Here is a 12,370-nt window from a genome sequence, read left to right as displayed (position 1 = left end):
GCTGCAGATGCAGCTCAATGGTGGAGCACTTGCCTAATGCACCAATGTTAGGGCTGCAGATGTAGCTCAATGGTGGAGCACTTGTCTAGTGCACCAGTGTTTGTTAGGGCTGCAGATGCAGCTCAATGGTAGAGCACTTGCCTAGTATGTACAAGGCTCTGAGCTTCATCCCCAGCACCACAACAAATAAGGTGAATGACATGAATAAATAAACACACACATACATACACACGATAAAAGTGTTAAGAGGGTAGTCAGGACTGAAGGATAAGTGGGGATGATTTTAAAAGTGCAAGTGTCAATCAAATAGTAAGTGTGGCGCATGCCAGTCAGGAGAAACTGACACTGAGAACGATTATGGAATGAACAGAATTTAAAAGCCAGCCAGCAGTGCCTACTGTTTACTCGGAATGCCTGCCAAACCAGGCTAGCAGAACCTTCCAGGACCCACTCTGCTCACAAGACAGCAGCTTCTGTCTAGGGTCTGCTCTGGTTATGGAGGGCTCGAAGTTTGGGGAAAGATCACTTCCGTTAGTAGCTTTGCTGTGTAGCTGGGGCAGCATTGAGCCTAATAAGACGAAGGTAGTTTCAACAAAACAGCCAAGTACTAACAGTCAGGTCTCACGAAGGACAGAGAACCTAATGCAACTCTATGTTAGGGACTAAATTAGGAATGTAAGGTCTTAATAACAAAAAAAAAAAAAAAAAAAAAGGAGGGCCAGTAGGATGGCCCAGTGGATAAAGGCATTTGCCACCATGCCTGACAACTTGAATCTGCATATCTGTGTGGTAGAAGGGGGGGACTGACTGCCACAGGTTAGCCTTTCATCTCCGTATGCAAGCGCAGGTTTGAGCGAGTATGTGTGTGGACACACACACACACACACACACACCACACGAACACATACACACCCCTACACACATTCACAAGAAAAATAAAACTTTAAAGTGAGCTGAAGAACCTATAATATTTAATAACCTCTCCACTCATGGCTTCTGCATTCAAATTCCTTTCTGGTTTTCAGGGGGTCACATGGACAGAGAAAATCTTTAAGTAGGAAAGGACATGGAGAAAGCAGTGTTCTTTCTGTGACCTCTGGTGACAGAACCCAGGAGTCCACCTCATAGGGTGGGGCTCCCTACTTTTGGAATGGGTATTCTATACTATGCCCTCTTTGGAAAACCCTACACATCGATCTGTGTTTAATCTAACTACAGCTGGCCATGTAGCTCAGTTGATGGAGTGCTTACCCAGCATGCACAAGGCCCTGGATTCAACCCCTAGGAACCAGTAAACCAGGCACGCTGCAATCCCAGCACTTAGAGGGTAGAGGTTGGAGGGCTGGAAGTTCAAGGTTATCCTTGGCTACATAGAAAGTTTGAGTGAGGTCAGGCCAAGTTACATGAGAACCTGTCTCCCCCCACCACCACCACACAAAAATTACAGGCTCAGACACACACAGCATGAAACATGAAATCTGAGTGGATGGTGATGATTCAGATGGTAAAATCTTTAAATCATCACAAGTCAAATAAAACTTCACTGAAGGTGAGACTGTGAAGTGTCATAGGCTGTTCTAAAGGGGAACGGGCTGTGTAACTGGCTCCATTAGGTACCTGGAGCCAAGCAGCAGGTTGAGGCAAGAGGATCACAAGTTTGAGGTCAACCTGGGCTGTAAGTAAGATTTGCTTCAAAATACGATGAAAAGAGGGTTGGGAGTGCAGCTCAGTGGTAGAGTACTTAGCCACAAAAACAAATATGGGAAGTTACTTAGAAAGTGTTCAGTAAGAACTTGGTTTCATATAACTAGCTAACAGATTCTGATAAAAGTGCTAAATAATGTATTAAGATTTCTATCTGAACATTCCAGCCACGTTCACTGCCGGTCATTTTTCTCCTTCCACATCTTTCACCCCCTCACACGAGAAGTCGGGGGGACTGACCTGGACCTTCCTGAGGAGTTTGCCCGGGCTTTCCCATTTCCTACGAAGTCGGGAGAGCCTCCGTGGAGAAGGACGGCTGCTCTGTGGCCTGCTGGGTCTCTCTTAGAGACAGGATCCTGGTTTGGCAAACTAGCAATTTCCAAACGTTCCTAGAAAAGGGAGTGAGACCCACATCAGCTGTCTGCACAGTGGTTGATAAGCACGATATGGAATCACCCGCTCAGGACAGAAGAAACAGTTTATTTGATCGGATGTTTTAGTTTCCTTCCTGTTGCTGTGTTAAAATACTGTCAAGAAGCAACTTAGGGAGAAAAGGGTTTATTTCAGCTCACAATTCTGGTCACAGTCCACCACTGTGGGGAGTCACAGTGGCAGGAGCTTGAGGCAGCTGGTCACATCCATCTACAGTCAGGAGCAGAGAGAAATGGATGTAAGCGTGCCTCATACTCGGCTAGCTTACTCTTATGCTGAGGAACCTGCCCGACTCCATTTTGAAGGCAGAAGCCATTCTGCTGTATTTTTAAAAACAAGCTTCTATTTACTGTGAGAGCTGAGTTGCTGTTTCCAGGACCTGAGTTTCCCCACCACATGATGTTTTTTAAGGTTTTTGTATTTCCTAATTGCCCCATTGTCTCTCTTGGTAAAACTGCTCGTGATTTTACTCCTTAAAAGGGGTCCAAGAAGTGGATTTGGGGCTGCTCTCTTTAACCCCACTTAGGAGGCAGTCGCTGGCCAGCTCTTGGGTACACCCCAATACAAATCAAGCTTGCTTCAAATTTGACTCAAATCATGATAGTGGTCTTATTCTCACCGTTGGAATTAACAATAGCCCAGGGTCCAAAACCAGGGAATTATGCCTCTTACAGTGGGCTGGGTCTTTGGCAATCCAGACAACCCCCAACAGGCCAAACCTAATATATACAATCTCTCCTAAGACTTTCTTCCTAGTGGGTCCAGGTTGCTCAGTTGGAAAAATCAGAGCTTACAGTGTAACAGATTCAACTTAAGAAAGGTAATGTGTACCAGGGGGTTGGCTGGACAAGCAAGTGCAGGGAGCTGGATGTGGTGGGGTGTGCCACCAGGAAAGCAGAATCAGGAGAGCCTCGGAGCCTCACTGGCCAGCCAGTCTAGATAGCTAAATTCAGTAAGAGACTCTGTCTCAAAAACAGGTGGAAGGGGCTAGAGAGACGGTTCAGAGGTTAAGAGCACTGGCTGCTCTTCCAGAGGACCTGGGTTAGATTCCCAGCACCCACACAGCAACTCACAACTGTCTGTAACTCTAATCCCACAGGATCTGATATCCTCTTCTGAACCTGTACACTTGTGGCACATGGACATGTGTGCACACAAAACATGTGCTCATTAAAAAAAAATAATAAAAAGAGGTGGCAAACCACTGAGGAAGCTAAGTGGACCCCAGCCAGCACCCACAGGCGCACACAAGAGCGTGTGCATATATATCAAACGGAGTACATCACCCCAAGCTGACCCTGGATCATGAAGTGAAGTCCAGGTCACAGCTTTAAGAGAATGGGATTTTTAGGCTGGGCGGTGGTGGGACACACTTTTAATCCCAGCACTTGAGAGGCAGAGCCAGGTGGATCTCTGTGAGTTCGAGGCCAGCCTGGTCTACAGATCGAGATCCAGGGCAGGCACCAAAACTACACAGAGAAACCCTGTCTCAAAAAATTAAAAAAAAAAAAAAAGAGAGAGAGAGAATGAGATTTTTATGTAAAAGGTCTTAGACTCTTCATGGAAACAGGGCTAGAGGAGAGGATCAGAGATGGGTGGTTAAAACAAAACAAAAACTAAGAATGGCTGCTGGGAGGCAGCCCAGAGGCAAGATGTGAGGGCTGGAGGCAACAGAAAATCAGCTTTGTATGAGGCATTACCCAGGGCTGTCAGCACTACAGACCTTTTGTTTTTAACGTGAGAAAAGACAGTCACCAAAAGTGTCTTGTCTAAAGTCACAGTAGGCAGTGGAAAATAAAAGCTTAAATAAGGTCCCTGATGCATGGGACTCTTGCAGCAGACTATTTGAAGGACAGTGAGGAGTGCCCCCATCATATTAGCTGTTTGTTCTTTTTTAATTTGCTGGTGAATCATCCTTTCTACCACCAAATTAAGTTTCAGGCAGGTATGTAAGGTCTCCACTCGCTCTTTATAAGAACAAACTGTTTTGTTTGTTTGTTTAATAAAAATTCTATTCCAGGATAATTAACAAAACTCCAATCTCCTCTTTGGACCCATTTGATAAATTACTGTAATCATTGACAGACAACATACAACACTGAATTTTGTCACCTCTTTGGGAAATCTAAAAATACACAATTAACAGAGCACAGTACTTATGTGCGTGCTCTCAGAGTTAGGGAGGCTGAGGCAGAAAACTGTCATGAGTACAGGCTAGACTATGAAATATTATGAGTTAAAAGCCAGCCTCAGGTTCACAGTAAGAGCCTGTCTCAAGCCCCTCCACCACAAATACGAAAACAAAACAAACAGCCAAAACCATAAGGAATGTATGTTTTTGATTTTAGCACGGGAGGGCAGAGTGTCTCCACTGGAGATGGAGACACTGCAGGAGGAAACGCAAACCCTTCGCACAGAATGGACAGCACCTGCTTCGCCATCTCCTTCCTCCTCTTCTCCTCTTTGATCTCCTCTTTCCTTCGCTGAATTTCATGGAGGATTTCCCGTTGCTGAAACAAATCAGACCAGGTCAGACACCAATCTCTGAAAGGCACTCAACGGAGAAACTCAGGAATCACACAGCTTTTGAGTTTCCTATGATCCACACAAGGAGCTTGGAGGAGCCCCGCCTCCTCCGTGCTGCCGGTGTCGCTGCGGGGTCGGGGTCGGAAGTCTGTGTTCTTTTCCATTTCTCTAGCGTTGCCATCTGCCTGTGTGCAGGGACCAGGCATGGGGGCTGCTCTCTGCCACGGACCTGGACAGGCATGATGGAAGCTGGATATCCTCAGAGCCTAGGCCTGGGGTGGTAAAGGCCCAGGCACCATGTCTATCCCCCATGACCTTAATCTTCTTTCTCCATCATCCCTTTAAGTACTAGAACTAGTATTTCAATCTTCATCAACTTTTCTTAGTTCTCACAACTCTAAATTACATCAAAACTATAAGGAATTCATCAAAAACATTAATAGTAATAATATAAGATGTGGGAACATAACCTACACTTACAGGTAGCTACAGCAGTACACCAAAAAAGACTGTTAGTTAAACACACGCTAACTTCTAATGATGAACAAATATTCACTCTAGATGGTGACTAGACACACTTTAGTGGGAGCTAAGCAAAAGTGGATGAGAGCCTTCTCAACAGAAAAGAGAGATGGAGAAGGGGAGGCCTGCTCAGTCAAACATTAGAGTCTTCTGCAGATGCAACACACAGAGTGTTACCATAGCACAGGATCGAGAAACGGAGGCAGGAACAAGAACCAGGCACAAGAATCTAGAGCAGGAAGGGGCTGTTTGGGAAGAGGAAGGAGCCAGAGGATGGAGAAAAGGAGGGGTAGGAGAGGGTAGCAGGAGTGGTGAGTATGACCAAGAATGCATAAACATGTCACCATGAAACGTATGACGAGTTAAAGAGGGGAAAATCCAAGTCTTAGAAGTCCCAGGAGTAATAGCTCTAGCAAGAAAACCAGACGTTCTTACCAAGAGATAGAAATAAATCCAGTTCTAGATAGGAAGTCTAGTGTGGAGGAGATACTAATTCTTTCTAAATGAATATGCAGACTTCCTCCAATTTCAATCAAAATCTCAGGAGGCTTATATGTTTTGTTGAATCTGAAGAAACAATCTCATAGTTCACTATGAAACCAGGTATGTGGCACATGCCTGTGGTACCCACACTGGGCTACACAGTGAGACCCTGCCTCAGGAAAAAGAAAGAAAGGAAAAAGAGAAGAGGTAAGAGAGGGAGAGTTTGCCGGGCGGTGGTGGCGCACGCCTTTAAACCCAGCACTCGGGAGGCAGAGCCAGGTGGATCTCTGTGAGTTCGAGGCCAGCCTGGTCTATAGAGTAAGTTCCAGGAAAGGCACAAAGCTACACAGAGAAACCCTGTCTTGAAAAACCAAAAAAAAAAAAAAAAAAAAAGGAGAGAGAGAGAGAGAGAGGGAGAGGAGAGGAGAGGAAACTGGGGAATGAGAAGGCAAGCGAATGGCTAAAAACTATGGAAGATGAAGATGGGGAAGGGTAGGCTGGCCTGTCAAATAATACAAGGATTCAAAGATACGAAACTTCAGAGTATATGAAGACTCAAGAGAAAACCAGATGAAATAATAATTTACCAGTAGACTCTAGCATAGGTCAGCAATTAAAACCTACTCAAAAGGAATCCTACAGATCACTGAATGAGGACTGGCTGCTAATGTGTTAGGGAAATGTCTCTTTCTATAACCTGCACCCACCTAAGTTCTCACTAGGTCAATCTATCAGCTAAACAGAAAACAATTTAAAATAAAATCCAGAAGGAAATCTAGGGAACAAAATATCTTCACCTTAAGGATCTTTAGAGGCAGGAAACAGTTCCTGCTCAGGACAGATTAAAGGAAGAATAGAGATGTTTAGTGAACATGAACGTCAGTTTAACTCTTGGCTCTTCTATTCACTGGACATTAGACACATCTCTCAGTCAGAGGAAACAGTTTCCAGATTCGGTGAACTCCGGTACAGTTTGGCAGACTTAGAGACATAGGAAGCCCAGTCACACGACCCTTATCTCTTTGTCCCCTGTCCTCCTTAAAGACCTGGAGAAGGGCTCTCAGGGCAGCAGAGACGGCTAAGGGAGGGAGCCGGGTAATGACGCTCAGTGAACTCATCAGGATTTCTCTCACACAGATGCACATTTCTTCTATCAAATGCTGACCAAACTCAGACACATTCACAGGCAGAGATGGAGTAGATACATGAACGCGTGCAGATGCCTGCGGCCTCCAGACGGGGGCCAGCACCAACAGGCATTTCTTACCTCCTCCTCCTCCTTCCGCCTGGCCTCTAGCAACCTCTGCTGTTTCTCCTGAGCTTGCCTTTCCAGCATCTCTTCATGGAAAGACTTTGGAGGGGGCTTGTTATGCTCACTGAGAAATGACTGCACGTGGTGTGCTAGTTCAAATATCATCACCTACACATGTAAACAAAAAACAACCACAAATGATTAGATGATGGCAAGGGGCCGAGCCTGAAGAGGAGCTGCCACCCAGGAACACGATGAACAGGCCTGAATCAGACTCACACCTGCCGTGCCAGCATTCACTTTGCTTGGACATCTTTGGAATTAGGTACACGACAGTCACGGCAGGAAAAAGCTTTGAAAGGTTCACTGAGTCTATGATCAAGACGAATTGCTTCTTAGAGAAATTAAAAGCGTCTCTTCTTGTGTGTGTGTATGGGGGGTGTTAGACCTACTCTACTGTTATTTCCCTGACATCCAAACATCTGTATAAATAAGCTGACAAATATCTAAAACTGCTGGAAGGGAATGGAATGGCTACCTCCCCAAGTAGGAAGCCTATCTACATGACAGCTGTGCAGAACGCTCCCTCGAGCATCAGCGCGCTGTCACTTCTTCACACAGCACAGTGATCAGAGGCCCAAAAGCAAGATTACACAGTCCTCACTTCCTCCCTCCTGGAAATGACAGCAGAAGGCTGATCAACTCCTTAAGAGTCAGCCAGACAGAGCCAGGAAGGAAAGGCCACCTCAAACATCCACTGGGGGATAGAGAAAGCCGCTCTAACCACTAGACTAACCAAAGGCCATACCTGGGGTGGGAAATCAATAGTACGAGGGTTCCAAGACCACACTGCCTGGCACCCAGCCCAGGTACAGAGGCCAAGCTACTCCTGTCAACGGGGAATGTGGTACTGAGGTTCTTTCCCCCACAATTTAAAATGTCTTATTTCTTCATGCTTCTTCTAACGGGGCCTGAGTGTTGGTAACACAGTCCCTCAGGAAGACTGGGAGTCTGTCATTTGGCATTCCGCCTTCCACCTTCCAGGAAGAGAGTGCAGAGAAAGCAAGCCTTTGCCGGGTGGAGTTGATTTGGTTTTTTTTATACCAGAAGCTGTGGTGTTTGCTGACTACATCTTGACCTAGAGTTGAGAAATGCCGGGCTAGAGACTAAGAGGCAAGTGCTAAGAAAAAGACTAAGGAAATCTGGGGAAAGCAGGCAATTTGAGAGACCATTTCGAGAGAGCATTTCTAAAGAGGCAGGACCAGCGCTGTCAAAGGTTTGCTGTCACTGATTTAACTTCCCAGCATTTTCTGGTGGAGTGAAGTCTGACCATCTGTAGGACTGGATGAAGGCAACCGTACTCCAAAGGGTTCTTGCTCTATACCTCTCTCCTGCCCAGCAGCACGGTTCAGGATTTGTCTCAGCCTCTGCTTAGGGCTTCTCCTGCCCTCCTTCCACTCTGGACCCCTCACCATAACCCCCCAGACCGTTAGTGTCTCCAGTCTGTCAGGGTCCTTAGCCGTGCCTGTCTGTGCCCCTCACAGTGAGGTCAGACGGTCTGCTTACTGTGGCTTCCCCAGTACCAGGCAGTCCCAGCACAAGATGGACGGGTGGTAAATAGCTGCTGTCTCATGGAACCCACGAGTTTGATTTTACTAATTAAAAAAAATAGAATCTCTGCTACATTTTGGATTACTTTCCAGGACTGATAAAGATCTACTAATACACAACCAGGTGTAGTAGTGCACATCTTGACTAATCCCAGCACTTGGGAGGCACAGGCAGGTAGATCTCTGTGAGTTCAAGGTCAGCCTGGTCTACAGAGTGAGTTCCAGGACAGCTAGGGATACATAGTGAGATCCTGTCTCAAAAAAACCAATCAACCAACCAACCAACCAACCAACCACCACCACCACCACCACCACCACCACCACCACCACCACCACCACCACCAACAACAACAACAAAAAAAAAATCCTTGCTAAGACAGATTAAAAAATCATTCAGAGGAGTGTTGAGCATGTTGGCACACACCTCTGATCCAGGCCGATCAGAGCTATAGTGTGAGAACCTGTCACCTTACCCCCCCCCCCCCCCCGCCCCCCCACAAACCATCACTCCAAGGCAAACGGGAATGTTCCTGAGCATTGTTTTTGGCAGCCGGTTATGAGGTAATGCCCTACCTTGATGAATTCCTAAGCTTCTGCTAACACTTAATTACATTCCATTTTACTTGAAAACAAAATCAAATTTTTCAGAATGCTAGGACTTCAGACCTATGGAAACAAACTTTAGACAAACAAGAAGGATCTGCACTGTACAGCCCCACACTTTATATCCCTCAAGTTTCATCCCATGAGGATGTCTCAGGTACAGCTTTTTCAGTGTGTGGGCAAGACTCGGGCAGCATATTGTGCAGCATGAAACACGAAGTAAAGACGCTGGGTGACCATGATCTTCATCCATCACGGTCTTCTATTTCCAGGATTTTCCAAACTGAACCTGCTCCCACCACACTTCCCGCTCCCTGCTCTCCGACTCCCGGCAAATGCCATTCTACTGTCTGTCTCTGTGGATTTGATTTCAGAGTATCTGGTACAGTCACAGAATATCTGTCTTACTCCAACAGCTTGTTTCTCTTATTACAATGTCCGTACAGCTTACCATGTTGTGCTGAGTGCCAGAATTCCCTTCCTGTTTAAGGCTGAAGGACATTGCACTGCACTTTGACCTCCTAGACTGGCTGTCTGTGGGATGACAGCTGTGATGCTGGGTGTAGGCCAGCTGCAGCTCCTGGCTGGTGCCTCATCACAGAGGGAAACAGGTGACACTCTCCAGGGGACTCTGTTACTGAACCATGCCATTCAGTAGGGTAAGTATAGAAAAGACATCTTTCACTTATGATGGGCTTATCTTTGTGGCTTGAAGAACATATGTAGGAATATTTACAGCAACTTTATTATAGCTAAAAACTGGAAAAAACTGGTGGATTTCATCTTATAAATAAAGGAACATCTGGATGGAATACTACTCAGCAATAAAATCTAACATCTGACCACGTGGAAAACTCTTCAGAGAACTGTGCTGTGTGAAAAAATGCCAATCTCAAAAGGCTGCATACTGTATGAATAGCTCCAAAATGAGGTTATAGAAATGGAGAACAGAGTAGCGGCTCTCACGCTCACAGGAAAGAGAGGGCAGTGGAATAGAGAAGAGGCCAAGAAGGGCATGGTGAGGAGTCTTTGTGGAGATGGAATCAGTCTGTACCTCAACTGCATCACTGTCAGGATGGTGGCTATAATCCTGTACTTACAGCTGTAAATGTTGTACTAGGGCAGACTGGGTAGAGGCGAATGGGTCTTGTGTATTATTTCCATAGCTCTAGCTTAGCAAGCCTTACCTCCCCACGTTGCTTTTTGGCCAGTTCTTCCAGGTGCGATTTTAACAAATTAACACTTTCATTTGACAGACCTTTAGCATTCTTTAACTCTATTTCGGGAACTCTGAAAAATAAAAATAAATAAAACAAGACAGAAAGGAGTTACTTGCGAAGGAAGTCTGCTAGGTTTCCAGCCCGTCCCAGCGCCTGAGGACTCCATGGACAGACCTCTTGGCTGAACCTCTCCTTGTGACCTGCCATGTATCCCTTTAATCTCAGAAGGTCTTCAGCTATATCCCAACAACTCCAGCTGACACAGTGCTCAGCACGGAGGAGCCTCAACCAGCCAGCCAAAGCCTCACCTTTCCCCAACTAGGCTCCACTCCCGACTCAGGTATCAGTTTAATGAACTCATTAAAATACCCCAACATCAATTACTGCCTCTGATGCCCCACATAAAAACCCTTCCTGTGAGCGTATATCCTGAACACCAGTCAAGTGCATCATATAAACCCAGCCTATCCCAAGGAGGCCTGGTCCGCTCGCTGTTTCATCCCTCAGAGCTCATCTAAGAAAGTACTTTAAACTCGAGGAAATCACAGCCTTAGGGTTTCCTTTTACTCCTAAACAAAAACATCCATTAATAGCTCTCTGGGATTAAACAGAATTTAATGTCATTTTCCCAATGAGAAAATGATTCATCACTTCCTGTTAGGCATTTCTAAGTGCTTCCTGGCATTTTACCTGGTGAAGCCTTCTTGAGTATTATTCAACTCTCTGTGCATTCTCTTAGCACTTCATTCCCACCCTGTGGGACAGGATGCTATAGTCATCATCTGCCAGGACAGATGAAATCTGGGAGATCTAGTTTATCTTGTAAAAAAAAGTTCAGCCGGGCGGTGGTGGCGCACGCCTTTAATCCCAGCACTCGGGAGGCAGAGCCAGGCGGATCTCTGTGAGTTCGAGGCCAGCCTGGGCTACCAAGTGAGTCCCAGGAAAGGCGCAAAGCTACACAGAGAAACCCTGTCTCGAAAAACCAAAAAAAAAAAAAAAAGTTCAGTAATGCAAAACTGTCTTGAGTCCATATAGCCTACCACGCCCAAGATTCTCTCACAGAGACATCAAGGACTACTATGCATAAACCAAAGTTTTCCTATGTCACATTATTTAAAAAGGACCAGAGCAGTCCCAAGAATCAGGCCTTTCATAATTGTTTTTCTGTGTGTCTTTGGGCAGGTGCACACGTATAGGTGAATGTGCACATGTGTGCCTGTGCATGTACAGGTATTGCCCCAGGAGTTTTCCACCTTATTTTTTGAAGACAGAATCTATCACTGGGATGTGGGACTCACTCATTAGGCTAGGCCAGCTGTATCACCAAGCCCTAGGGATCACCAGCATTGGGAGTACCATGCATACCATCATGGTCAGCTTTTCACATGCCTGTTGGGGATCAAACTCAGGTCCTTGTGCTTACACAGCAAGCATTTTACTGATTTATTGCTGTGGGATGTCTTTCTGTATGCTGTGAGTATGTATGGCTCCCATTGGATAACAACTAAAGTTGTTTTGGCCTATAGCAAGAAAGCTTACGGCCAGGTGGGAAATCCAAGCAGAGATATAGAGAGAAGAAGGGCAGAGTGGGGAGAGATAACAGCTGTCGCCCAAGGAGCAACAAGATGTCAGCAGACCGGTAACACCTCGGCCATGTGGCAACATATAGATTAATAGGAATGGGTTAATTTAAGATGAAAGAGCTAGCTAGCAAGAAGCTGAAGTCATAGGCCATATAGTTTATATAAGCCTCTGAGTGATTATTTTATAAGCAGCCGTGGGACCACAGGTGGGAGAGATGCGTCCGCACTGCTGGGCAAGGCAGGACTGGAGAAACATCCTGCTACAAATTATCTTCCCAGAACTTACATAATCAAAAAAAAAGATTTACCTATTTTTATTCTCTGTGTATGGATTTTTTTTTTTTTCCAGCATGCGGTGTACCACAGCGCCCATGAAACCCAGAAGAGGGTATCAGCTAGGGTTTCCATTGCTGTGATGAAACACCATGACCAAAA

The 12,370-nt window shown here is 45.8% G+C and overlaps 1 protein-coding gene across 2 annotated transcripts in view; it reads right to left on the bottom strand.

The window, feature by feature from the left end:
- Eif2ak4 (eukaryotic translation initiation factor 2 alpha kinase 4) overlaps nt 1-12,370 on the bottom strand; it is a 90,807-nt gene that overhangs the window by 65,729 nt on the left and 12,708 nt on the right. The window contains exons 3-6 of one of the 2 annotated variants that reach the window (XM_052722757.1): nt 10,320-10,422; nt 6,935-7,087; nt 4,566-4,646; nt 1,945-2,093 (exon numbers count right to left, since the gene is read on the bottom strand). In XM_052722757.1, the coding sequence (XP_052578717.1) occupies nt 1,945-2,093; nt 4,566-4,646; nt 6,935-7,087; nt 10,320-10,422 (486 nt within the window). Of the gene's footprint in view, nt 1-1,944; nt 2,094-4,565; nt 4,647-6,934; nt 7,088-10,319; nt 10,423-12,370 lie in introns of those variants that run through there. The other variant, XM_052722758.1, reaches the window with a different exon arrangement.

Source organism: Peromyscus californicus, unplaced genomic scaffold (genome assembly GCF_007827085.1).
Source record: "Peromyscus californicus insignis strain IS unplaced genomic scaffold, ASM782708v3 Scaffold_7__1_contigs__length_154581171, whole genome shotgun sequence".
Lineage (NCBI taxonomy): Eukaryota > Metazoa > Chordata > Mammalia > Rodentia > Cricetidae > Peromyscus > Peromyscus californicus.
The sequence above is the reverse complement of the archived record's forward strand: the minus strand, read 5'-3'. Positions and strand labels throughout refer to the sequence as shown.